This window comes from Lithobates pipiens, unplaced genomic scaffold (assembly GCF_037356315.1).
Source record: "Lithobates pipiens isolate NorthernLeopardFrog02 unplaced genomic scaffold, aLitPip1_a1.2 Scaffold_19, whole genome shotgun sequence".
In the NCBI taxonomy this organism is placed as follows: domain Eukaryota; kingdom Metazoa; phylum Chordata; class Amphibia; order Anura; family Ranidae; genus Lithobates; species Lithobates pipiens.
In genome coordinates this window covers 536,569,938-536,597,727 of record NW_027507764.1, presented here as the reverse complement: position 1 = coordinate 536,597,727, position 27,790 = coordinate 536,569,938, and the positions used below count along the sequence as shown (strand labels likewise).

General features: G+C 45.1%; 1 protein-coding gene across 1 annotated transcript in view; it reads right to left on the bottom strand.

Moving 5' to 3' along the window:
• The window catches only part of PKHD1L1 (PKHD1 like 1), a 309,471-nt gene that overhangs the window by 117,624 nt on the left and 164,057 nt on the right, over positions 1-27,790 (bottom strand). The window contains exons 42-44 of the mRNA XM_077493225.1: positions 20,690-20,867; positions 20,014-20,170; positions 13,800-13,956 (exon numbers count right to left, since the gene is read on the bottom strand). Of these exons, the coding sequence (XP_077349351.1) occupies positions 13,800-13,956; positions 20,014-20,170; positions 20,690-20,867 (492 nt within the window). The remainder of the gene's footprint in view (positions 1-13,799; positions 13,957-20,013; positions 20,171-20,689; positions 20,868-27,790) is intronic.

Here is a 27,790-nt window from a genome sequence, read left to right as displayed (position 1 = left end):
AAAAAGAGCACCAATTTTGAAAATAAAAAAATATTTTTTTACTTTTTGCTATAATAAATATCCCCCAATTTAAAAAAGAAAGAAAAAAAATGTCTTCCTCAGTTGAGGCCAATATGTATACTTGATAAAAAAATAAAAATAAATCGCAATGAGGGTATATTGATTGGTTTGCGCAAAAGTTATAGCATCTACAAAATAGGGGCTATATTTATGTCATTTTTATTTTTATTTTTTTACTAGTAATGACAGTGATTTTTATCGGGACTTCAACATTGTGGGGGACAGAACACTTTTGACACTTTTTTGCGACCATTGACATTTATACAGCAATCAGCGCTATAAAAATGCACTGATTACTGTATAAATGACACTGGCAGGGAAGGGGTTAACAGTAGGGGGCGATCAAGGGGTTAACTGTGTGTCCTAGGGAGTGATTCTAACTGTGGGGGTATGAGGAGACCGATCATTGTTCATACTTAGTATGGACAACAGATCAGTCTCCTCTCCCCCTGACAGCACAGAGATCTGTCTGTTTACGCCCAGGGGAGGACACCTGCTGCATTACAGTTGCAGCGACTGGTCGGTAAGTGGTTAAGAAATGTCTGTATTTCATATCAATCAAATAATCAAATTCAGAAACACTGTAGGAAACTTTTTTTTTTTTTTTTAATTAGTTTCTCTTTATTGTTTCAATTCATCATATCAAAATCCAAATATTGTTCAATCAAGCAATACACAACCGATTAAACACCACACAATCTCCATAGCTATCATTATTTCAAGACTCAACTGTTAATGAGTATTAACCTCTATCTACTCTTATCCTCATACGATAATGCTAATCTAATGGGTGCTCCATTTCCTTCCACCAAGGGGCCCATATTTTCTCAAACCCTTTGAGGTTTCCCCTACGTATATATACCGTCCTTTCCTTCCACACCAGATCATTAATAACTTGGGTCCATTCACTCGAGAGAGGTGCTCCCACCGCTTGCCACTTTTGTGCTATCAGTTTCCGCACTTGGAACAAACACTGTGTGATTGCGGTTGTTATATTCCACCCTTCCCCAAGAGCTCTCCTATAACCCAGTATACATGTTCCTGGGTCTAGGTCCAGCCTTGTCCCAAAAATCCTGTTTATGATTTCAACAATTTCTTCCCAGTACCAGAATAGCTTTGGACACCTCCACACCATGTGTATGAGGTCTCCAAAGCCACCACATCTAGGGCAATTAGCATCTGTCCTCTTGCCAAACTTAAACAGCTTCTTGGGGGTATAATTGGCTCGATGTATCAACATCAGGTGCGATATTTTTTGTGATGGGGACACTGAGATTAGTGGTCCGAGCTCCAATACTCTCCTCCACTGTTCCTCAGTCATTACACCCATGTCCTCCTCCCATTTCTCCTTTTGCTTGACCAGGTCGGGTTCCTTATAAGGAGCCTTTACACAGTGATTCATACATGGTGGATATAAACCCTCTGGACTTATCCACCGTATGTATCTTTTGTGATAAAGATGTCTTGTCCAATGCAGGTATCTGGGAGCCAAATTGTGCTTCCAAAGCGTGCCTGAGTTGTAAATATCGGAAAAATGTCTGTTGTGGTATACTATATTCCTTTTTTAAATCCATAAATGACTTCAGAGTTCCGCCCTCGTATAATTGACCCAGTCTTATTATCCCCTTCTTCTCCCATGTATTGATTTTTCCTATTGATAGTACCTCCTGCAAATTCTTATTATCCCATAGGGGCGTATATTCTGACTATTCCCTACACCTTGTCAGTTTTTTTACCATTATCCATATTTTCCGCATCATTACTATTGTAGGGACCCTATGCTTAAAGGAATTTGCCTCTAGTGCATCAGTCAGGGTTTCATGTGGAGCTTCTATCAACCTCCCCCCCTATTTAAATTACCCACCTCTTCCTGATCGCTATCCACCATATGTTGCAGCTGTGCTGCTAGGTAGTAATTCCTAGGGCAGGGTACCACCACTCCCCCTCTGTCCGTTGGTAACTGCAGTGCCTGGAACCGGATTCTCGCCCTTCCCCTTTTCCAAATTAACTCCCGAAAGAGAGTTTAAATTTTTCTAAACCACCTCTTGCATATCCAAACTGGTGCATTATGCAAGACGTATAACAATTGTGGCAGCCATATCTTGATCAGGCTGCATCAGCCTGCCACTGACAGGGGAAGCCGGCTCCAGGCGTCACAGCTCTTCTTAAATTTGCTCAGTAACGGACCCATATTCTTATCCACATACTGACTGACATCTGTTGTTAAATATATACCTAGATATTTCATTGCCCCTACTACCTCCATTTGTGGTATCCCAGATGCAGTCACAGCCCTCGGGCTATCAACTTGGAGCAGTTCTGATTTCCTCCAGTTTATTAATAAACCTGTAAAACCTCCAAAATTTTCTACCAGTTTGATTACCTTCTCAAGAGATTGGCCAGTGTCTCCCAAAAAGAGGAGAACATCATCCGCGTATAGAGCGATTCTCTCCTCCCTGCCCCCCTGCCTTTGAAACCCAGTAATCTCAGAGTGTGACCTGACAGCAATTGCCAACGGCTCCATCGCCATAGCAAAGAGCAGCGGGAAGAGTGGGCATCCCCGCCGTGTACCTCTACTCATTTCAATTTTTTCGGACTGGTCCCCATTAATCCTTATTTTTGCACTAGGTGCACCGTACATCATTTTGATCCACCCAATAAATATGGGTCCAAATCCACACCCTTCCAGGATGCGCCATAGATACCTCCACTCTAAGCTATCAAAAGCCTTAGTCATGTCTAAAGACAGAATGGCCCTCGAGCCCCCGCTCACCACTGGTGTTTGTATATTCAAAAATGCCCTTCTTATATTCATACTAGTTGATCTTCCCTTTATAAATCCTGTCTGATCCGGGTGTATAAGCCTATCAATAATTTTGTTCAGTCTGTTAGAGAGCACCTTGGCCAGTATTTTGATATCGGAACATAAAAGCGATATTGGCCTATATGACGCTACATCCCGTGGGTCCTTCCCTTCTTTAGGAATAACTATAATGATCGCCTCCATCATAGATGCAGGTAATCTCCCCGCTAACTTTGCCCCTTCCAAGGTCCTGAGCAACTCCGGGAGTAGAATCTCGCTGTATTTCTTATATACCTCCACCGGGAGTCCATCTGGTCCTGGGGATTTTTGGGAGGCCATTCCGGCCACTGCCTGGTGTAGTTCACCTAAAGTTATAGGGGCCTCTAGATCCTCTCTCTCTTCTTGGGTGAGAGTTGGAAGCATCACTTTCTCCAAGGATAACATGTCTTCTTCCTTCCTTTGATCCCGTGTTTTATATAAGTCCTCATAATAGGCCCTGAAAATCTCAACTATCTCCTTACCACTGGTGGTGACTGTCCCTTCCATGGACTTAATCATTGGGATTAGGGATGAGCCTGACACCCCCCTGTTCGGTTCGCACCAGAACCTGCGAACAGACCTAAACTTCGTGTGAACTTTAGAACCCTATTAAAGTCTATGGGACTCGAACGTTCACAATCTAAAGTGCTAATTTTAAAGGGTAATATGCAGGTTACTGTCCTAAAAAGTGTTTGGGGACCTGGGTCCTGCCCCAGGGGACATGGATCAATGCAAAAAAAAGTTTTAAAAACGGCCATTTTTTCAGGAGCAGTGATTTTAATAATGATTAAAGTGAAACAATAAAAGTGTAATATTCCTTTAAATTTCGTAGCTGGGGGGTATCTATAGTATGCCTGTGAAGGGGCGCATGTTTCTGGTGCTTAGAACTGTCCCTGCACAAAGTGTCATTTGTGCAGGAAAAAAAGTCTTTTAAAATCACTTGCGGCTAAATTGTCGGGTCTCCGTAATACAGAGAACACTCAATGAGTGTTCTCTGTATTAGCCGACAATTCATTCATTCATTGATTAAAAAAAAAAAAAAAAAAAAAAAAGCGTGGGGGTTCCCCTAAATTCAATTACCAGGCCCTTCAGGTCTGACATGGATATTAAGGGGAACCCCGTGTCAAATTTAAAAAAAAATTTGACGTGGGGGTCCCCCCAAATATCCATACCAGACCCTTCAGGTCTGATATAGATATTAAGGGGAACCCCGCATCAAATTTTAAAAAAAATTTACGTGGGGGTCCCCCTAAAAATCCATATCAGACCCTTTATCCGAGCACGCAACCTGGCAGGCCGCAGGAAAAGAGGGGGGGGCGAGAGAGCGGATCCCCCCCTCCCTCCTGAACCGTACCAGGCCACATACCCTCAACATTGGGAGGATGCTTTGGGGGTCTGTGACCCCTCAAAGCACCTTGTCCCCATGTTGATAAGGACAAGGGCCTCATCCTCACAACCCTGGCCGTTGGTTGTGAGGGTCTGCGGGTGGGGGGCTTATCAGAATCTGGAAGCCCCCTTTAACAAGGGGACCCCCAGATCCCGGCCCCCCCCTGTTTGAAATGGTAAGGGGGTACAAAAGTACCCCTACCATTTCACAAAGAAAGTGTCAAAATGGTTAAATAAGACAAACACACTTTTGAAAAATTCCTTTATTAAAAATTAAAAAAATTAAAAAAAGTTTCCAGCGGTGCTAATCCACTCTTGCTATCCAGCGATGGATCTCTGGGGTCCAGCGATGGATGATCATATTGTTAAAGGGGGCTTCCAGATTCTGATAAGCCCCCCGCTCGCAGACCCTCACAACCAACGGCCAGGGTTGTGAGGATGAGGCCCTTGTCCTTATCAACATGGGGACAAGGTGCTTTGAGGGGTCACAGACCCCCAAAGCATCCTCCCAATGTTGAGGGTATGTGGCCTGGTACGGTTCAGGAGGGAGGGGGGCCGCTCTCTCGTCCCCCCCTCTTTTCCTGCGGCCTGCCAGGTTGCGTGCTCGGATAAAGGGTCTGATATGGATTTTTAGGGGGACCCCCACGTCAATTTTTTTTTTAATTTGATGCGGGGTTCCCCTTAATATCCATATCAGACCTGAAGGGTCTGGTATGGATATTTGGGGGGACCCCCACGTCAATTTTTTTTTAAATTTGACACGGGGTTCCCCTTAATATCCATGTCAGACCTGAAGGGCCTGGTAATTGAATTTAGGGGAACCCCCACGCTTTTTTTTTTTTTTTTTATCAATGAATGAATGAATTGTCGGCTAATACAGAGAACACTCATTGAGTGTTCTCTGTATTACGGAGACCCGACAATTTAGCCGCAAGTGATTTTAAAAGACTTTTTTTCCTGCACAAATGACACTTTGTGAAGGGACAGTTCTAAGCACCAGAAACATGCGCCCCTTCACAGGCATACTATAGATACCCCCCAGCTACGAAATTTAAAGGAATATTACACTTTTATTGTTTCACTTTAATCATTATTAAATTCACTGCTCCTGAAAAAACGGCCGTTTTTAAAACTTTTTTTTGCATTGATCCATGTCCCCTGGGGCAGGACCCAGGTCCCCAAACACTTTTTAGGACAGTAACCTGCATATTACCCTTTAAAATGAGCACTTTAGATTTCTCCCATAGACTTGTATAGGGTGTTTTTGAATTTGCTGCGAACAGCCCAAATTGTTCACTGTTCGCTGAACAGGCGAACAGGCAATGTTCGAGTAGAACATGAGTTCGACTCGAACTCGAAGCTCATCCCTAATTGGGATGGTAGAGGGGGGAGAGTTAGCTTTCACTAAACGAGCCAGCATTCTCCCTACCCCCTCTCCCTCTCCGAAGCGGCACTGTTTCTGAAACATGCGTTTGTTTTCTTCTCTTTTAATAATCACAGATTTATACCCCTGTTGTTTATTTAGCCATATTGCCTGTTTCTCAGGTGTTGGATCCTTAATGTAGTTAACCTCTGCCTCTATTACTTTTTTCCTAATTCTTTCCTCCCAGCTCCTGGATTTTTGTTTAATTTTGACCACCTGTTGAATTAGTATCCCTCTAACAAATGCTTTTAATGCGTCCCAAGTTATATCAATTGGGGCCATTTTTGTATTAAACATGAACTCTTTTAGTTTCCTTAAAACTGCTTCTACATCTTTCATTAACTCGAGCCAGAATGGACTAATTCTCCAACTCCCCTTCCTCCTTTCCCTCCTACTGTCAGGAAAGGTTCCCTCCGCTGGTAATATCAATCATTTGGCATGCAGTACTGCGATCCACCAGCAGGTGTCTCCTGCTGGAATTATGTCATCTTTGGTCCGCAGTACTGGTGTCCACCAGCGGAGGGATCCTGGCAGTATGGAGCAGGTATTGCCCTCTGCAGTCAGGCGTCACATGACTGACAGCAGCCATTATAAATACCCGGCAAGTTCATATACACTTCGCCTTGGTATTGTCCTTGAGCCCTGACCTGATACCTGATACCTGATACCTGATACCTGATACCTGATACCTGATACCTGATACCTGATACCTGATACCTGATACCTGATACCTGATACCTGATACCTGATACCTGATACCTGATACCTGATACCTGATACCTGATACCTGATACCTGATACCTGATACCTGATACCTGATACCTGATACCCCGGCCTGGCTTGACTACGATTCTGGTACTCCCTTTTGTTACATATACTGGTTTATTTGCTTATCTTCACTGTTTGGTTGTTTGGTTTGTTCACTTAGTTCGTATTGATGGTGTGTTCACATTTATATGCGTTTGCTTAATAAATTTACCTTCACTTATTTGTGTCTGGTTCACTTGTCGCAGTCACACAGTTCTGGTCACATCTGGTTCATGACAGAATACCAAGGCCATTCCTGACCAGAAGTGGCTGCACAGGGGAACCATTTGCTTTAGTTTGGTTGCAAACATGAATGCTGATGAGATCATTTATTTTTCTCTGCTGGCATCTGAGAGTGGTGATTATTGCCGCCAGGTTTTGAAAGAATGGTCTAGTGACCAGTTGTTTGCAGCTATGCGTTTGGCTCACTCCCTGGTCGATCAGGGTTATACATTGTTTGAGGAGGTGCAGCCTTTGATAAAGATCTGTACTGAGCTAGCCCTGCCCTGTATCCCAGATGGCCGTGATGATTTCACTCCTCCTTTTGATATGAATCAGGTTGTATCTTTAGTATGGCTTTTTGAAGATGATCCTTCTGATTTTTGTGAACACTACTCAGCCTGTTCCCCACAGGTGATTGCTGAGTGCATTGTATCTGCTCAGTCTTTGGTTAGACAGGGAGGCTTAAAACTTCAGTTTGTACAACCCATACTTTCAGCATGGTCTGACATGGTGCAATCAGCCCCAGCCAAACAATCCACCTCTGCCATCAGGTATGAGCCTACCCAAAAGTATGTTTCCCCACCAGCCATGTCAGCCTCAGTTGCACCCCAGTACACGCTGCTCCCAACCAAATACTCATATCCAGTCTCTACTCCCTGTACTTATCCTGCATTCAACCCACCTGCTTCCTCTCCGCTGTCTACAAACCCACAAGTTCTTTCCCCAGCTACTGGTACCTCTTCTCTGCCATATCACAATCCTCCTTTCCAGTCTGCTGCACCCCTTATTTACAGTCCTGTAGTCACCTACAGAGCTTCAGTGGCTAAGCCAAAGAAAAAACGAAAGTTTTTCCCAACCAAAATGGTCTTACCATTAACCCAACCTGCCTCCACACCTACCAATCTGTCCCAGCCCGGAGTGCCAGAGCCAGAGCTCCAGCCCGGAGTGCCAGAGCCAGAGTTCCAGCCTGACGCCTTCCAGCCTGATGTCCCGGCCTTCCAGCCTGACGCCTTCCAGCCTGATGTCCCGGCCTTCCAGCCTGACGCCTTCCAGCCTGATGTCCCGGCCTTCCAGCCTGACGCCTTCCAGCCTGATGTCCCGGCCTTCCAGCCTGACGCCTTCCAGCCTGACGCCTTCCAGCCTGATGTCCCGGGCCTTCCAGCCTGACGCCTTCCAGCCTGACGCCTTCCAGCCTGATGTCCCGGCCTTCCAGCCTGACGCCTTCCAGCCTGATGTCCCGGCCTTCCAGCCTGACGCCTTCCAGCCTGATGTCCCGGCCTTCCAGCCTGACGCCTTCCAGCCGGATGTCCCGGCCTTCCAGCCTGACGCCTTCCAGCCTGATGTCCCGGCCTTCCAGCCTGACGCCTTCCAGCCGGATGTCCCGGCCTTCCAGCCTGACGCCTTCCAGCCGGATGTCCCGGCCTTCCAGCCTGACGCCTTCCAGCCGGATGTCCCGGCCTTCCAGCCTGACGCCTTCCAGCCGGATGTCCCGGCCTTCCAGCCAGACGCCTTCCAGCCTGATGTCCCGGCCTTCCAGCCAGACGCCTTCCAGCCTGATGTCCCGGCCTTCCAGCCAGACGCCTTCCAGCCTGACGTCTTGCAGTCTGATGTCTCGGCCTTCCAGTCTGACGTCTTGCAGCCTGATGTCTCAGCCTTCCAGCCTGACGCCTTCCAGCCTGATGTCCCGGCCTTCCAGCCTGACGCCTTCCAGCCTGATGTCCCGGCCTTCCAGCCTGACGCCTTCCAGCCTGATGTCCCGGCCTTCCAGCCTGACGCCTTCCAGCCTGACGCCTTCCAGCCTGATGTCCCGGGCCTTCCAGCCTGACGCCTTCCAGCCTGATGTCCCGGCCTTCCAGCCTGACGCCTTCCAGCCTGATGTCCCGGCCTTCCAGCCTGACGCCTTCCAGCCTGATGTCCCGGCCTTCCAGCCTGACGCCTTCCAGCCTGATGTCCCGGCCTTCCAGCCTGACGCCTTCCAGCCTGATGTCCCGGCCTTCCAGCCTGACGCCTTCCAGCCTGATGTCCCGGCCTCGCAGTCCGACGCCTTCCAGTCTGATGTCCCGGCCTCGCAGTCCGACGCCTTCCAGTCTGATGTCCCGGCCTCGCAGTCCGACGCCTTCCAGTCTGATGTCCCGGCCTTGCAGTCCGACGCCTTCCAGTCTGATGTCCCGGCCTTGCAGTCCGACACCTTCCAGTCTGATGTCCCGGCCTTGCAGTCCGATGCCTTCCAGTCTGATGTGCCTGCTGTCCAGCCTGATGTGCCTGCCTTCCAGCCTGACGTGCCGCCGCCCGCCTTCCAGCCTGACGTGCCGCTGCCCGCCTTCCAGCCTGACGTGCCAGCTTCCCGGCCCGATGTGGTTCTGTCTGCTGCCCTGCTTGAAGTGTCTGTTACCCAACCTAATGTGACTTTGCCCATAGCCCAGCTTGACGCAGTGGACTTTCCCCAGCAACTACTAGTTGGAGCGTCCGGAGGTCGCTCCTTTGAGGGGGGGTACTGTCAGGAAAGGTTCCCTCCGCTGGTAATATCAATCATTTGGCATGCAGTACTGCGATCCACCAGCAGGTGTCTCCTGCTGGAATTATGTCATCTTTGGTCCGCAGTACTGGTGTCCACCAGCGGAGGGATCCTGGCAGTATGGAGCAGGTATTGCCCTCTGCAGTCAGGCGTCACATGACTGACAGCAGCCATTATAAATACCCGGCAAGTTCATATACACTTTGCCTTGGTATTGTCCTTGAGCCCTGACCTGCAGCCTGTTTGATACCTGATACCTGATACCTGATACCTGATACCTGATACCTGATCCCTGCATCCTGCCTCCTGTACCTGTTCCCTTTCTCCTTGTCCCCCCATCTGCTGACCTCCTATTTATGACCCCGGCCTGGCTTGACTACGATTCTGGTACTCCCTTTTGTTACATATACTGGTTTATTTGCTTATCTTCACTGTTTGGTTGTTTGGTTTGTTCACTTAGTTCGTATTGATGGTGTGTTCACATTTATATGCGTTTGCTTAATAAATTTACCTTCACTTATTTGTGTCTGGTTCACTTGTCGCAGTCACACAGTTCTGGTCACATCTGGTTCATGACACCTACCAATACTCACTGCTATTATAAAAAGGCGAGTGGTCCGATAGCCCTCTGGGCATATACTCGATCTTTCTCAAACTTTGTAATGCTTCTTCATTCCCTAAAGCCAAGTCTATCCTGAAGAGTGTTGAATACGAACTCGAGAAGCAAGAATATTGCTTAACGTCCGCATTCCCCACCCTCCACATATCCATTAATCCAATCTCCTTCAGGAATTGACTTAATCTCGTTGTCCCTGCCCCTTGGGTCTTAATAGGGAATCTATCTATCCGACTGTCAAGTACTTCATTGAAGTCTCCCATTATTATGACTGATACATCCTCTTTATCCACCAAAAAGTCCATAAGTCTGTACAGCACCTCCATTTTAAACGGGGGCGGTATATAAACTCCCACCAGAACATACAATCTACCCTCCAAGGTGCAATACAAAAAAACGTAGCGACCCAATTCATCAATACTAGCCTGCCTGCAGGAGAATCTCACCCCGGTTCCTATTATCACACTCACTCCTCTCGAATAGGATGTGTGAGTAGAGTGATACTGAACCTGGTACCTCCGATTTTTTTAAGTTGCGGTGTTGTTGCTTTAGTTAATTGTGTCTCTCTTGCAGGCAGGCCAGTCCGGTCCCATATCTCTCCAGCATAGAGAAAACTGCCGCTCTTTTAACTGGGCTACCCATGCCTCTGACATTCCAAGAGGCCATATTAAGTATTTTATCCTGCATTACTTAACATAAACAAAATAACAAAATTTGTGAAAAATTACCAAAGTACAAACACATAAGTTACCAACAGAAAACCCCTATAGTGTTTCATTCCTCTTGTGCTCACTCTACTCTCACTTAAAGTGAAAATTCTTACAAAGTACCTTACTATTTGTGTAATGAGTCCCATACCTTCCTTTTGAGTTGATATTTGTGTGCGAACTATGTCAACTTCAACTTTAACACTCTTGTGGTTTTCCAATCTTTTTTGAACCTTTTTTCCCCCCCACCCCCCTCTCCCCCCTCCGCTCACCCATCCATCCCCCCCCTACACACCACCTACCTAGGTGTTCCCCTAGGGGATTACACGTGACCTTTACACACTCATCCCTTCTATCCCTCTCCTCCTCCAACTTCCTACTCTCATACCACCTTACCTTCATACAGAGGTGGATAAAAATAAAAACAAAAACAACAAAGAAAAAATAATAATTATCCTCTTCCCCTATCACACTATCCATCCTAAATTCAACCCTCATCTAAACCCGCCCCGACTCTCCCCCCGTGCGTTACTATTTCAAATTTCAAGGCCTGAATTTGTGGCGGCTGTTTGGCCTAAGAACAGGCCTGATTTTTTCTTTGTAGTGTGTATATTGAGTTACAAATAGATGTGGGTTTGGGGGGGGGGGTGCATAATTCCTAACCCTGCAAACCCAACTAAGGCTGTTTGATTGCTTCTAAATTTCATATTTTGGACTTACAACTGCTATGTAATGTTTGAGATAAAAAGGAAGAAAATACAAAAGACAGAGCACAAACTACATTGACACACACACGCAGTCAATGTAGTTTGTGCTCTGTCTTTTGTATTTTATTTTTTTGCTTATAATTCTGCCATGTAACTTTTTTAGGGTTTGGGGCGAGGACTTCTGATCACAAAAAAGCTTAGTCATATTTGTTATTAGCTTGATTTGTATCCCTGCTTTTCTAATTTGATTTGTTTGTGTCTAATTTTTATTGTCCTATCCTTTTAGATTGTAAGCTCTTTTGAGCAGGGCCCTTCTAACTATTGTCAAATGCTGGAGCATAATTTCCATGACTTTTTTTTGTTTGGCCCAAGTACATTCATGTAACAAATGTTTATACTAATGTTGAAATAAAAAGTTGCTTGTATTTTGCTTTGTTTGACTTTTGCAGACTTGAAATACATATTTTATAATTGTAAACAATTCATACCCCTCCAAATCTGTATTAAATCTAATTGCATACAAAAGTATTTGGTTGTACAAGTCCTTGAGTAGAAAGTGTAATGGGGGGAGGGGGAAGAAAAGACCCCCCAAAAAAGCACCCTGCTCCAAAGCAGGGTTCTACTAATTATTTTAATGTCAACTAAATGAAATGGCATGCTTGAAATGTCAACTAAATGTGGCATTTAGCACCAAATTAAGAAAAATATACCCAAAAACTGTTTAAAAAAAATTGGTGTGGAGTTCCCCCTCAAAATCCATACCAGACCCTTATCTGAGCAAGCAGCCTGGCAGGCCAGGAAAGGGGGGGGGGTGAGCGAGTGCCCCCCCTCCTGAACCATACCAGGCCACATGACCTCAACATGGGGAGGGTTCTTTGGGGTATCCCCATAGCACCTTGTCCCCATGTTGATGGGGACAAGGGCCTCTTCCCAACAACCCTGACCGACGGTTGTTGGGGTCTGTGGACAGGGGGCTTATCAGAATCTGGAGGCCCCATTTAACAAGGGGGCCCCCAAATTCTGCCCCCCCCCCATGTGAATGGGTATCGGGCACATTGTAACCCTATCCACTCATCAAAAAAGCAGTGAAATTTAAAAAAAACAATAGCCGGTTTTTGACAAGTCCTTTATTGTAAAATAGCTCTGAGTCGTCTTCTTCCCCGAGCTGTCTTCTCCCACCGCCATCTTCTCCTGCTGTTGTCTCTCCCACCACAATATTCTTCTGCCACTGTCTCCTCCATCTGCCATCTTCTTCCTTAGCAGTCTCTCCTGCCACTGCCATCTTCTCCCGCTCCTGTGTTCTTCTGCACTGCTGTTTATCCGCTAATAAAAAAAAAGCCGTTCTTCTGCCGCTGTTTTCCCCTGCTGTGTTGTCCCTTGCTCTTACATAGCCATGGGGTAAAGCCATCTGGTAGATCGTCCTTCGGACTAAATTTTACTTCCAATTTTTTTATCATGTGTACGGGCCTTATAGGGGGCTGGATACAAATGTACTCCACACTTTTCAGATATTTGTAAAAAATGTTGAAACCCATTCATCATTTTCCTTCCACTTCACAATTCTGTGCCACTTTGTGTTGGTCTATCACATAAAATCCCAATAAAATACATTTACGTTTTAGTTGTAACATGACAAAATGTGGAAAATTTCAAGGGATATGAATAGAGGAAGCCCACACAGGCACAGAGAGAACATGAAAACTCCAGACAGGTAGTGCCATGGTTTGGATTCAACCCGATAATAACCCTAGTGCTGCCCGGTGGGTGTGCTAACCCCTTTGCCACTCTTGGCATACACATGCAATAGACTTGTCATTGATATTGCATAGGTTGATATTGGGTAATGCAGACAATTAATGTTTATGAGACTGACCCACCATAACATAAAACTCATTATTTGAAATCCAAAAGCTAAAATTCTAGATCAAACCAACCTCTTTCACTATTCACATGCCATCCTGTAACCTCCTCAATTCCCTGCCATCAGCCAGTTGTCAAGGCCCTGGGGTCTGTTCTTGCTCCACCGTAGTCCAACGGGCCGCACAAAAAAGATGTACAATTCCAGGCAAGGTTTATTGCATTGACAGCCCACTGCTCACTCCCACTCAAAGCCATGACCCCAATATCTTCAGGGTATAATCAGAGGGATTCTCATGGTTAATCCCTGCTGTGGGTGAAACATTTTGAGGGCATGGCTTGGATGGTTGAAATTCTAGAACAGATTGTATTTGGCTTCTATTTTGATAAGCTGCACCCACTTTTTTATAAGATTAGTCTGTGAAGGTCTATAAACTGCTTTGTCCAGAACAAATTGTCAGCAGCTACAGCACCCAACTCAATTCCGCTAGCATCCTACTCTTTTCCACAGGGATACTGTCTATATATACCCTATTAGCTACGGGTAAAGCATATTTTATATACAAATCCTTAATAAATGGCCCAAATCAAAAATGTGAAGTCTACCAGGACGTAATAAACAGCATGATGGAAGTTAGAATACTGGCTTGACCCTACCTTGAATCAGCAGCATCTTCAGCACTGGAGTGCTTTGGTCCAGTAGGATAGTCTGTCCTTCAGTGATAACAGCCATTGAACCTTCATCTGGGGGAGATTCTCCTCCCCAGGTGTATACAGAGGACCAAACATCAATGTAGAAAAAGTCAGAATTGTCCTGAAACAGACAAAAATGGAAATCATATGATACAGTAACGTAAACTCTATTTTATGAAAAAGAAACCTATAAACCAACATTTTAAATTAGGTCGGCAGAACCTTATAGGTTATCAAGCTCTCCATTGTCTCTCTTTTGCAACTAAATCCCTCTGTTCCCCTGTTCTTCACAACTAACCCTCTTTTAGGTCTGATCTATTTATCTAACAACTATCCAAGCCAAAACCAATTTATTTTTGGACAGCACAGGGAATAGTTTGAATATCTATTTTTACTGCTCTGTAGAGGAAATTTACCTTCACTTTCTGAGAAAGTCTCCAAGCCTTCAGGTCCCAGTGACATGGACAAGAAGTGAAATCAGCTCATCAGGAACAAAGAAGTTAATTTCTTTGGTCATAGGAGTGCTTCTACTCTACTGGAGAAAGGCACATGGACTACTCTGGTTCCATAATTTATCCTCACAAAAGGTCCAATAGAGACATCCTCAAGTCTCTGAATAACCTCTGGCCTGCACCCACAAATCCATGCTTTCACCTTTGACAGTTAAATTATGTTACTGGAATTGGGCTTTTAACTCTTACTATGTTAGAGTCTACCATGTAAATAATAAAATTGTTTCACCGATTTAAAACAATAGTACAGGGGTGTCTTTTTGACCTTCCTGGGCCGCACATAAGGAATGGTCTTGGGCCATACATAAAATACACTAACAATGAGTATAGGTGATGAGGCGAAAAAGTCAGGCAGTTCACAAGTTAATGATCACTATTCTAAAAGTAAAAGAGGGCAACATAAAACTAGTGCAATATTTGACACTGTTTTGATATTCCCTTTATGTACTTCATCCTTAAAAATCCTTAAAAATGGTTGCTTGCAAATATAGGTGCTGCTGAAAACTGATGGCGTGAATAAAGCGTGACTGAAAAGTGGGATATTTTCTTTGGGAAGATAAAACTTATAAAAGTCCATTAAAAAGAAACTGTCACATTTTTCTTTGGCTGCATGTGTTCGTATTGTAGTGCTAGTGTAGTGTAGTACAGTGTAAACATATTTTTAAGAAGAATTCTAGATAAAAATCAACATTTATAAGTAAGTTTGCAATTTTTTGCCTTCATGCCTGCACTAGTATACAGGAACTGCAGAAATGTTGCCAATGGAAGCCAGTTAAATGTCCATTTTCATTTTCAAGAAATTATACAATATTTTTTCTATGATCATCACATTTTAACAAATACTAGCAAACTTAAAGTGGTTGTATACTCAATTTTTTAACTTTTACCTACAGGAAAGCCTATAATAAGGCTTACCTGTAGGTAAAAAAAATATCTCCTAAACCTGTACGGTTTAGGAGATATTCCCCTCGGTATGCGCCGCTGACTGCAGCGGCGCATGCGCACAAGGGGATTCTCAGCCTGAAAATCCGGCAGTGGCCGACCGGCCGGAATGAAATCTCCCGCGCGCATGCGCGGGAGTGACGATATCGCGGCTCCGGCCACTCACAGCGCCGGAGCCGCGATACCCGGAAGAAACGCAGAGGGAGCATGTCAGCTCCCTCGGCGTGGATCGGGCCAGATGTCGGGGCCTCGTTCTAAGGTAAGTATTTCATAATGAGCTAGTATGCGGTGCATACTAGATCATTATGCCTTTTGCTTTGCAGGTGTTAAAAAAATAAATAAAAAATTGCGGGTTTACTACCGCTTTAAAGTGTATGTAAAACCATTGAAAGTGTCAGGGGAGTGCATGGAAGATAAATATATGTACCTGGGCGTTGGATAAGTACAGTCATACTTAGCTCAAATTTTTTTTGTAGTTTGGGATAGAGTCAAGTTTTTTTTTATTTTTTTTATCTTATCTATGCCCTACTGGGGAGATTTTCCTTACTATATGTCCACACAAGAGACACAAGACTGAGTGAGGAGTGTATTACCATTTGTTGTGGTAACATGGGGTAAAACATGGTCTTAAAATTAACAGACGTCATTTTAACAATATAATGGCCCTTATTTGGTTCTTCTGGCACCCCGAACCCAAATAAAAAAAAAAAACAGCAGTATATATATATATATATATATATATATACGGCCTGCCCTATATACTCTGCAGAAAATTGAGCCTTAGGTGTTGATGGTATCAAAACAATTTAAGCCCTCACAGTTAAACTTGGTGGGCGTAGGAACAGGCCCTGCTGTGAAATATTATATCAAGAATTGTAATTACATGCCCCTGTTAAACAGTGGTAGAAAAATTGGGCCTTGGGTGGTGGTGGTGGTGCCACAACACTGTAACCCCTCACAGATACTCTTGTTGGCTGCAGGAACGGGCCCTGCTGTTAAATATTAGATCAAAAATTTTAATTACATGCCCCTGTTAAACAGGGGCAGAAGAATGGGGCCTTGGGTGGTGCCCTAAACCAAAAATATTGTTGGAAGCTAGATTGAGGAGGAATAGGATAGTCAGCATAGGCAGTCTTCAAGAGATTCCACATCCACAGCAAATTCAATCAGTTATATCAGCATCAGGTGCTTGATAGCTGCTGATCAAAGACTGATTCATTTTTATGAATGTGAGCCTATAAAACGGAGTCTGTGGACAGGCGCACTCTTTGATCCATTACAAACCCTCCAGCAGCACTGAATGTTCGTTCAGAAAGCATGCTGGATGCAGGACAGGCCAGTAGCTCAATTGCATATTGAGCAAGTTCTGATTAGTGGTCCAACCTCAAGACCCAGTAATGCAGTGGATGCTCTGTTGGAAAGGTCTCCAAGTCTGCTCTTGCCCCTATATATTCCTGCACCATGTAATGCAGACACTGGCGATGGTTGCTTGAACTGATCAGACATTGGCACAGAGAACTGAAAAATTGTTTAAAGGCATTGGTCAGCTGGCCACCTTCTCCATCACTCTTCCTCTGATTGAACAAAGCCTCAGCAACACTTTGTCCAGCACCAGGAAACTGGAACCTCCCAGGGTCTGGAAATGCATTGCACAACCCTTTTTTCAAGGCCTCCTGAAGATATTTTATCCTCTGCTCCCTGTGTGAAGGCAGGGTGAGTTCTGTAACTTTACCCTTGTAATGTGGACCAAGAAGGGTTGCCAGCCAGTAGCAATCCCTCTCCTTGATACCACGAATCCTAGGGTCCTTTTGCAGGCTTTGTAGAATCAGGGAGGCCATGAAGCGCAAGTTTGCAGAGGCATTCAATTCGGAATCCTCTGGGTCACTAAGGATCACGTGATCCGTAACTACCTCTTCCCAGCCACGTACAGCTCATTGGGTTTCTGGGGACTTGAAACCAGCCCTTGAAGACTGCTGCTGAGTGTTATCCTCAACATCCATGCTGATGCAATCCTCCTCTTCTTCCTGTATGTTTGGTGGGCCTGCAGGAATGCTATCTAGATAAAGGGGGTCTTGAGAGGTAAGGATGTCCTCCTCTTCCTCCCACTGTTCTGCCTCAAGTGCCCTGCCCATGATTCCACGAAGTGTGTGCTCCAACAGGAAGACTAGAGGGACAGTGTCACTGATGCATGCATTGTTGCTGCTCACCATCCTTGTGGCCTCCTCAAATGGTGACAGGACAGTGCATGCACCCTTGATCAGTAGCCACTGGCATGGTGAAAAGAAGCCAAGCTCCCCTGACCTTGTCCTGGTGCACAGGTACTCACACAGGTATTCATTGATGGCCCTCTGCTGTGTGTGCAGCCACTGCAGCATTGCCAACGTTGAGTTCCACCTGGTGGGCATGTCACAAATGAAGCGGTTGGTGGGCAGGTTACATTCTCTTTGAATGTCAGTCAGCTGAGCACTGGCATTGTATGACTGGCAGAAATGACCACAGACTTTTCTGGCCTGCATCAGGAGATCCTGTAAACCTGGGTACCTGCTCAAGAACTGCTGCACCACCAAATTCAGGACATGTGGCAAACATAGAACATGGGTCAAGTGTCCCTGTCGGGTAGAAGGTTGGTGCCATTATTGCATACAACCATTCCTGGCTGAAGCTGGCATGGCGTCAACCACCTCTGAGCCTGCCGCTGCAGAGCTGACAGAATCTCTGTCCCAGTGTGGCTTCTGTCCCCTAAGCAGACCAACTCAAGCACTGCATGGCATCTTTTTGCCTGACTGCTTGCGTAGCCCCTTGAATGCTTACAGAACACCGCTGATTCAGAGGACAGATCTGCAGAAGAAGCTATAAAGGAACAAGAAGAGGAGGGGGTGGAGGAGGGAGCTGCGACAGAATCACCACTAGCATTTTGGAAGCGTGGTGGTGGAATAAGCTCCAACAACACTGAACCCTGTACTGCATCCTTCCCAGCTGCCAGCAGAGTTACCCAGTGTGCTGTGAAGGAAGGTAACGTCCCTGCCAGCCTAGTTACCCAGTGTGCTGTGAAGGAAGGTATCGTCCCTGCCCATTCCTGCTGGACCATGAGTCAGCGGTAATATGCACCTTACTGGTGACCGCAATGTCCAACAAGGCCAAAACAATGCCTTCCACATGACGGTAGAGAGCCGGAAAGGCCTTCCGTGAAAAGAAATGGCATTTTGGAACCTGCCACTGAGGTACAGCACATTCCACAAATTCACGAAAGGGGGTAGAGTCTACCAACTGAAAAGGCAGCAGTGCTAGCAATTTGGCCAAGCTAGCATTTAGACGCTGAGCATGTGGATGGCTGGGACCAAATTTCTTTTTACAGTTCAGCAACTGGGGAAGGGAAATTTTCCTGCTAAGATCAGATGGTGGTGTACTGCTAGCAGATTGTCTGCAAGTACTTGGGACACCTATACCTTCATTCCTCTCAGTGCAGGTTTTTGAGAGGAGTGAAGGTATAGTAAGGTTGGAGATCCTAGATGAGGAGCAAGGAGAAGTCTGCCCTTTTCTTTTATGTGGGTCTTTCAAGTGCTGTTGCCAACGGACTGCATGGCAGGTCGTTATGTGTCTGGTCAAGCATGTGGTGTCCAAGCGGCTGCTGTTCTGGCCATGCTTAATCTGCTTCAGACATAGGTTGCAAACAGCAACAGTGCAATCTTCTGCACATGTGTTAAAAAAGGCCCACACCAAGGAACTTTTAAAAGTCAGCAGGGAGTCAGCAGCGCCTTGTACCTGCGGAGCTCTGAGGTGTGATGCAATAGGGTGGCTTCCCTTAAGTTGTCCCCTAGAGACATCCTTCCTCATTTGAGTTGTGCCTCCTCTGCCTCCTCCTCCTCTATTCTTACATGCATCCAAGTATAGTCAGTGACCTCATCATCCCCTCCCTCCTCGTAACTGGAGCAAACTTGGCTCCAGTTACATATATATGTATATATATATATATATATATATATATATATATATATATATATATATATATATCTCAAATACACTGCCACTAACTGAATAACCTGCCTGCTTAATCTAAATCAAGCTATCTCTCTGTCCACACCAACAACACTACACACGGCCACCGTGTAAGCAGCCTTATATAGGGTGGGGCATGGACTTAGTCCCCTTGAGCCATGATTGCCCAATTATGGCTCTCTTAACAGAGGGTACTCTGATTGGACAAAGCATGCTTTGGTGAATCATAATACAGCAATGCACTGCGATCTCGCAGTGCATTATGGGGCATTCGGCGGCGCTCGAATTTGCCGTGAATGCCCCATAATGTTCACTCTTCGGTGAATGGGCGAACACTCGATGTTCGACCCGAAAATCAAGCTCATCCCTATAGGGGACCATTTGTATTCTGTATATGTAGAGGGTTGCTCCATTCAACTTATGAGCTACCACCTTTTCTATTTACTGATCTAAGAATGAGGCATGTAACAACAACAATATGATAACATTAATACAGATTTGATTTCCAAGTATCTGGATATAAAGACTTCATGCACTACTAGATCCATGGCTCTAGAGGGCTCACTTTTTTTCATGATCCCCTTTCCTCCACAGTGCACTCATAAGAACATTGCCATGAATAGTTTATTATTTAATAGTGAGTCTCTCATTTACAGATGTGTTATGCTCTATTGCTGGTAGATGTTATCAATAATAACGACATGATGATGGTTCATGTAAAATCTTACCATTAGAGCTACTCCTTGGCCTTCAATGTTCACCCGCACTTTGGCTTTTTGTGAAGGGGAATGGGCTGCGGTAATGCAAACAATCTGTGTGCTGTTGGCTGATTGAACAATGCACGGGGTCTGTGCTATTGTGATAGTGATCTGTGAGGCATCATTGCTAGAAAGGAAAGAAAAATGTTGATGACTATACATTTACTTTATTAGATAGATAGATAGATAGATAGATAGATAGAGACTTTATTGTCATTGTATACATACAACAAAGTTATGTACTGTGTACAACACCAGAAGTGTAGTAGAAACTGTACATACTGTATTTTGCAGCCTGTGAGGGAAAGTAAAATTTTCTGCCTATAAGAAATGTCCCTCCCCTACAGTACTTCTATTTTGTCATTATATGTATTTAAATAATGACTAGTATCAATAAACTCACTTTCTCTGAGCCCAGGCAATCATGGACTCGTCCCTAGACTGTGACTGCTACACACCCTGTCACCATCTCCAGGGGGCATTGGACGGGAGGCATTAGAAAAGCCCTATCATCAGCTCAGCCTCTACCAGATATTGGACACTGCTGAATTAAACTTATAATTCTTGACTTGTTAAATACTGAAAAACTAGCAGTAGCAGCAGGCAGTTTGCACTGATAGCCAGTAGAAAAGAGAACAATTGATACCCAAACAGAGATCCAGTGATGGTGAGTCTGGTCCCCCCAGCGGTTCCTCCTCTCTTTGGGGTGACATCATGTATAAGAGGGGTTAGTGCAGTAGAGTAGGTAAAGGAGTTGTTGATCCAGACAGCATTGCTTGGGTTGATTACATTGACATCACAGACTTGAGAAGCTGCATTTGTACCTGGGAAAAAAGCAGTAAAGAATAAGCTATTTTTTACCACTTACTTGTGTAATATCAATGTACATATAATGTAGTCTTTATTGTATGGAGCATTATTAAATGATAACTTTTTGATAGGCTGCGGAAGATATTTAAATTTGTACAAAGGAAATTGCAGAGGCTTTCTTTCTGACCTCTGCTCCTGTCAATGCCAGTTGAATGTTTTCTTGGTGTTTCAATGGTTTTCTGGGGCACTGACCTGGAACAACTATGCAGTCCTGGAGTTTTGACTTTGTAATCTGCATGCTTGTTTCAGTTCAGTAACTCTAGGGATACTAAAGCCAGAAGAAGGACAGCAATGGTGCCCCTGTATTTCTCTTACAACTAAATTCCCTTCAAAGCATATCTTAACTGTAGCACACACCCGCTGCAGCCTGCAGATGAACAGGCATCACCCACTCCTGCACAGCCAGGCACACCAAATCTTCACAAGCACTCTGAGCCAGAGGACAGTCCTTGACTTTGTTTTTGTTATTTATTAGAGGGTTAATAACTTGGATAGGGATGGGAGGAGGGATGCCCACTTGACTTCAACAACTTCGGGGACAACTTCCTATATACAGTGGGTGGAAATATTATTTGATCCCCTGCAGATTTTGTAAGTTTGCCCACTTACAAAGAAATGAAGGGTCTATAATTTTTTTTATCATATGTTTTTTTTTTTAAAAGAAAAAACAGGTTTATTTGTAGGTAAAGAAATACAAGCCGTATAGGTACAGTACAAATCATGTGGTTCAATAGAAGGATATCAAGTAAACATCACCAAATAAATTGCCATATTTAACTATCATACATGACATGATAACTCTTTGTTGCTGTTGATTTATCTGGACGTGACCCACCATCCTGCCCCGAATACTCATGTAACCATTTATTCGTTTTCAGTCTAGTGCAATACTCACTGGTAACGTGAGGTAGTCTTTATCCCTCGGTATGTGGTTAGAGGTGCCGGCCTACTCGGTACATGTGTCTGGGCTGTCAAGCCACCTATCGCAGACCTTATTATATTTGGTGGGACATCCCTGATGCTGATAAATTACTTTTTTATATGGCAAATTAAGATTTATTTCCTCAACCCATGTCTGAAGTGTAGGAGGTGTGGATCGCATCCAGTACCGGGCCACGAGCTTCCATGCACTAAAAAGGGTTTCATGCATGAAGGTAGCTAGAAACGTGTCAATCGTAACATCTGGAAGTAAGCCCAGTATACAGGGCTTCGGGTCTAGCTGCAGAGGTGAACCCGTGTGATCATGTAGAAATTTGACAATTTGTGCCCAGTAAATTTGGATCACTGGGAAGGACCACATTAGGTGATAGAATGTACATGGTTGACCAGCACACCCGGGACACAGTGGGCTGTAGTTTGGGTGATATTTGATAATTCTCATTGGGTTTAGGTATGACTCCTGAATAATGTATAGTTGGGTCAAGCGCTCGGATAGCTTGAGAGGCCCTTTTGGTGTTTTCCAATATCTCGTCCCAGTCTGACTCTTCTATGGGGCCTATGTCTTCCTCCCACCTGATTCCAGTGGTATCAATGATCCGTGACACAGAACGGGTTCTCAGAATATTGTATAATTGATATCAGTTTAGAAGGGTTTGCGCCTATAATCACATCTACTAGGGATAAAGTTTGTGGGTTTGGGAAGCCGTCTGCAAATTGAGTTTGGAGGGCATGCCTTATCTGTAGATATTGGAATAACATATGGGAGGGCAGCTCAAACTCGTCCTTCGGTGATTGGAAATCTCGTACTCCGAGCGGGGTGATTACGTGATACAGGTATAGTATCCCCTTATAGGCCCATAGGTCAATGTCTGGGATGTCAGCGTTCGTTATCTTGAGCAATATCTCCCAGATCTGTCTGTGGTGGGATAGAAAAAGGCCCCAACTGTTGAAAGCCCCCCTACCCCCCCACCTCTGAATAATACCTGTATGGGGGAGTGTAGGGTAGGAACCCCTTAAGGGTGTATTTTAATGGCATGTACAACAAAATTAGAAAACAATCAATTTATTTATTGCGTAAAAAGAGAATAGAATACAATATATATATATATATATATATATATATATATATATATATATATATATATATATATATATATAAAATATCTGGATACATGTATTGTGGAGATATATATAACAATGTAAGTAGCACAAGCCTATACAAAGTCAATGTAGGTAAAGTCATCCTATGTGTTTCGGAGCTAGTACAGAGTCTCCTTCTTCAGGGGTATAGATACAACATATACACAGGGAATTTATTGAATGACAGATGGCAGAATGTTAGGACATAGAGGCAGCCAAACAGGTATGTGATAAGACATGACAATAAATTGCAAGACGGATTACAGGTGGTACTCACATAGCTTGTGACAACAATTAGATGTATCCTAAAATTCTTGTTAATTAAAACCAAAAGCTGTGGATGATCTCACATAGATAGCTGATTTTGCCAGTGTTTAAGGCTTGTCAAGGGAGGGAGAGAGAAGGAACAGGCAACGTAGCACAGCACAGATGTACCATTAATCGTCTATGATTGTTAGGGCCAGAGGAGATCCCAAAAAGACCTCCCTGGGAAATCCCTGTCAGGAAAAGTAAGAGAGGTAGTGAATGGTTAAAATTGAAGGGAAACACTGGGGCTGAATATAAAGTGCCGGGTCGAAGAAGAAAGGAAGAAGAGGGAAAGAAAAACAAAAAAAACAAAAAAAAAAACTATAAACGTGTATATAACTATATGTGTATATATGCGCACGGTTGCGCATATATAAAAAAAAATCCCGATGGGAAATAAATGTAAGTATAGTATATAAGGAGAGATGTATATATATATAAATACGCACACATGCATGCACATGTGCGCGCACATTCCCGCGCACACGCACATCCACATGCATGTGTTTGGGCGGTAGGAATCAGGATAATGAGGGTTTTTGCCTGGTTTAGGGAGTATGATAATCACTGCTTGCCATAGAGCGTTGGAAAGGGTTTCAGACTCAAATATGTAATTATACAGCTTCATAAGTTCAGGGATCATTACCTCCGAGTAAGTTGCATAGAAGTCTAATGGTATGCCATCCTGGTCTGGGGCTTTAGCTGGTGCCAGGGATGCTATTGCCAGGGCAATTTCATCCTCAGTGAGGGGGGCCTTAAGGTCAGTGAGTTTCAGATAACTGGGGGAGAGGTACAGTCTACAGGAAAGACTGGGTCTCAAGCTCAGTGCCAGTGGCTTGGGAGGAGTATAAATTGTTGTGGTATGTATGAAATGTCGCTGCCACCGCCGATGGATCGGTTATAGGTGTGCCTTGTGTATCCATTAGGGAGAGTCCTGGTGGGCCAAGTATGCTAAAAGCCTTCCAGCCCGTTCGCCCTGCTCAAACACTCGCTGTCTTGAGAAGAAGAGCTTTTGCTTATCCTTTTCATAATGCAATTGGTCGACTATGCGCGTTTGAGATTTAATCGCCAAGGCGTTTTCGGGTGTGGGGTCAGACATAAATGTGTCAGTCACTGACTCCAGCTTCATAGAGGCTTGTTGGAGTACTAGCTTGGAGGAAGTCTTTAATCTATGAATGCGTCTGGAGAGAGTAGAACGAACATGTAATTTGAAAGCTTCCCAGACCTGGCCCATGGACGCATTGTCTCTGTTTGTATTGAAGAAGAACTGCCACTCCTTCTGCATGTCCTCCCGATCAGTCAGGGCAGACGGCCAAAATGGGTGAAAGCGCCAGGATCTGGGACCAGCTTGATGAGCCAGGTGTATAGAGGTCCAACATGGAGCGTAATCAGACAGGGATCTAGTATGATAGCCCGCATCCTCAAGCCGAGGAAGCAGGACATCCGAGATCATAATAAAATCTATTCGGGACATGCAGGAGTGTGTCGCCGAGAAACATGAGTATGCTTGAGTGTCTGGGTGTTTGAAGCGCCATGTGTCCGTTAGTGAAAATTCCGCAAATGTGCGGCTCAGCTGGGTATTATTTGGTGACTGTGCAGTCTGGTTAGGTTGTAGCCTGTCTTTAACTGGGTTTAGGACCATATTAAAGTCTCCAAGCCAAATGGAGGGGATTGTAGGATGCTGGGCCATGTACAGGAACCCCTCAGTAACAACCTTAGAATGATAGGGCGGGGGAATGCAGTAGGCTAGAATACGATATTGCTTACCATATAAAGTACAATGCAGAAATATATTCCTGCCCTGGGGATCTGAGTGTATCGAAATAATTCCAAATTGAGTTGTTTTGGCTATTAGGATAGATACGCCACGGGAGTAGGAAGTATGAGTGGCGTGGTACGTTCACCCTATCCATGGGCATTTAAGTGCAAGTTGGAGTTGACCAATGACATGTGTCTCTACTAAAACAACAATGTCTGCCCTGTAGGATTTGAGACAGCCAAACATTGCTGTGCGTTTGTCCCGGATACCACTGACATTCCAGGTCAAGAATTTTATAGTGGCCATAGAGTAGTTGACAGGAAATTTTGCGCAGGAGGAGGTGGATTGGTCCCCAGGGCATGATTATCCACACACAGCAAAGATGGGTATACATCGCAGATTGTCTAAACCCCAGATTGTACCGTACATATTTATAACTCATGCACCATATTACACTACAAACAGGTAATAATAACCAAAACATGTATAGTCCCATTTCCCCCCTCCCAGCTCTCAGCTGCCCGAACCTAGCTGGAGCATAGTACCCATAACTATTGCAGATCTGTCTCAACATTGAACTAGTTATAAGATTAGACAGATGTGCGTCAGCACTCCTGACACCCAGATGGGTTTCCTGTGATCAGGGGTGCCCAATAACCAACTAACTAAGGAGGCGAACATTCACTGGAGAAGAACCCAGCGGTAGGACTTGTGCCTTATGCTCAGTTTATTGGTGTTCGTGCGGTGATTAACAAGAACTGTGAGCTCACTCACGGTAACAAGACAAAATTAAAAGTCCATAATAAAAAGGAGCAAAGTTCCCTCTGCCCCTTACGTTCCAGCAAATAGTCCCAGGAATATTCTACTAAATGAGTGTAGTATTGGAATAATAGGTCACCAGCTGGTGAAGTCACATATTGTGGTGTCCAACATGATAATAGTCACATGGCCAATGGTACTGACAAACACATAATGGGGATCCGAGCCTTCGAATATGCAGTTGAAGAGCATTCTGTGACAAAAGTCCAGCGGAGGTTGGTCGGGGCAGGGGAGGTGTACAGAGAAACACATAAAAAAAGGAGAAAGAAAAAACCTGCATATGCAGTTCCAAGTTCGATGCACTGGGCATGGTAAGTGTCTATAAGGGAGCCAGGTATAGAAGTATATACTTACAGGTGGCGTGCGATGGTCACTCACGGGCTGGACGGTTTCTCTCCACATCTCGCTGATCCAGACAGGCCGAGGCTAGCACCGGGTCTTCAAAAAAGTAGGCTCTGTCATCTCCCACAATGCAGAGCTGGGCCAGGAATAACATGGCGTATTTCAAATGATGCGCCCTAAGGCACGTTTGACTTTCACAAAGCGAGACCGCTGTTTCTGGACCCCGCTGAGAAGTCGGGGAAGACCGATATGTGCCCATTCTGGAACGAGATGTTCCCCTTGTCTCGTGTCAGGCAGAGTATGGCGTCTCGATCCCGGTAGTTTAATAGATTCGCTATAAAAGTACGTGGCGGTGCTCCCTCAGGTGGTTGGCGTGCGGGCATTCGATGGAAGCGCTCAACCACAAATGTGGCGGAGAAGGCTTCCCTGCCATAGGTTGTTGTCAGGAGTTTTTCCAAAAAGGTAGCAGGGTCAGAGCACTCGGAGCCCTCTGGGAGTCCAATGAATCTAAGACTTGATCTGCGGGCTCTATTTTCTAGATCATCTTGCTTTTGGGCAAGCTGCTGAATCTGGCGCTGCATTTCCTCCTGTGAGTGCTGCAGGGGGTACAGAGTGTCCTCCACTTCACTGATTCAGGTTTCAGTCTCCCTGACCTCCCTGACCCAGTCCCTCTTTTAGTCATATCCTGCCTAATTAGCGATATATCCACCTTAATCTCTTTGGTTTTGGAGGTCAGGGTGGATTGGCATGTGGATATAGCTTCTAGTACCTTGGCGTTGTCAGCCGCGACATGCTCCGTGACAGAGGCTGCAGGATCACCATCTTGCACATCGTGGTCCCGGTCCTGCCGCCGATACCTATCAAGCGATGAGGAGGCCATGGTGTTCCTCTTCGGCGAAAACATTTAGTGCAGGGGATCCAAGCCTTCAGATGTGCTGTAAATCAACGGTGGGCACACAGGATGGCTATAACAAGATGTACCGAGAGCAGAGCTCAGCTCACACGCGTTCCTACACCATCACTGTCCAGATCACACCCCCATCATATGTGTATTTTAAATGCTAGAGACAGAATATCAACCAAAAATCCATAAAAAATACTTGACAGTCTCCTCGTCAGTTTAGGAATGGCCCATTACAGGAAGGAACTCACAGTCCCTTAAGAGTAGCACAAATGAAGTGACACAGCTTGCAATTTTCTCTGAAAATTCCTGTGTGGTCACTGATCCCATCACCACCACTTCAGGCCCCGCCAGCCCTCCTGGCTGCAGCTCTCAGGGAAAGGACAGAAGACTTAAGCACACCACTGTCTTTGAGGGAGACTGGCTACATGTGGCAGACCCCCCCCCCCCCCCCTTAGCAAGTCCCCCCCACAGTGTTGCACTGCTCACTCTGTCCTCTCTTGCTCCCATGCCTCCACGAAGACCTCCTCCCTTGTGTTTTAGCAGGATTCTTCCATCGCTCGAGCCCCGGGCTGTGGCAGGACCCCCCCCCCTGACTAGGGAGTTTGCCTCAAGAGCCACTGACAGCCTCATCAACATGTCCATCTTCCATATGGCTGCACTGCTGGCAT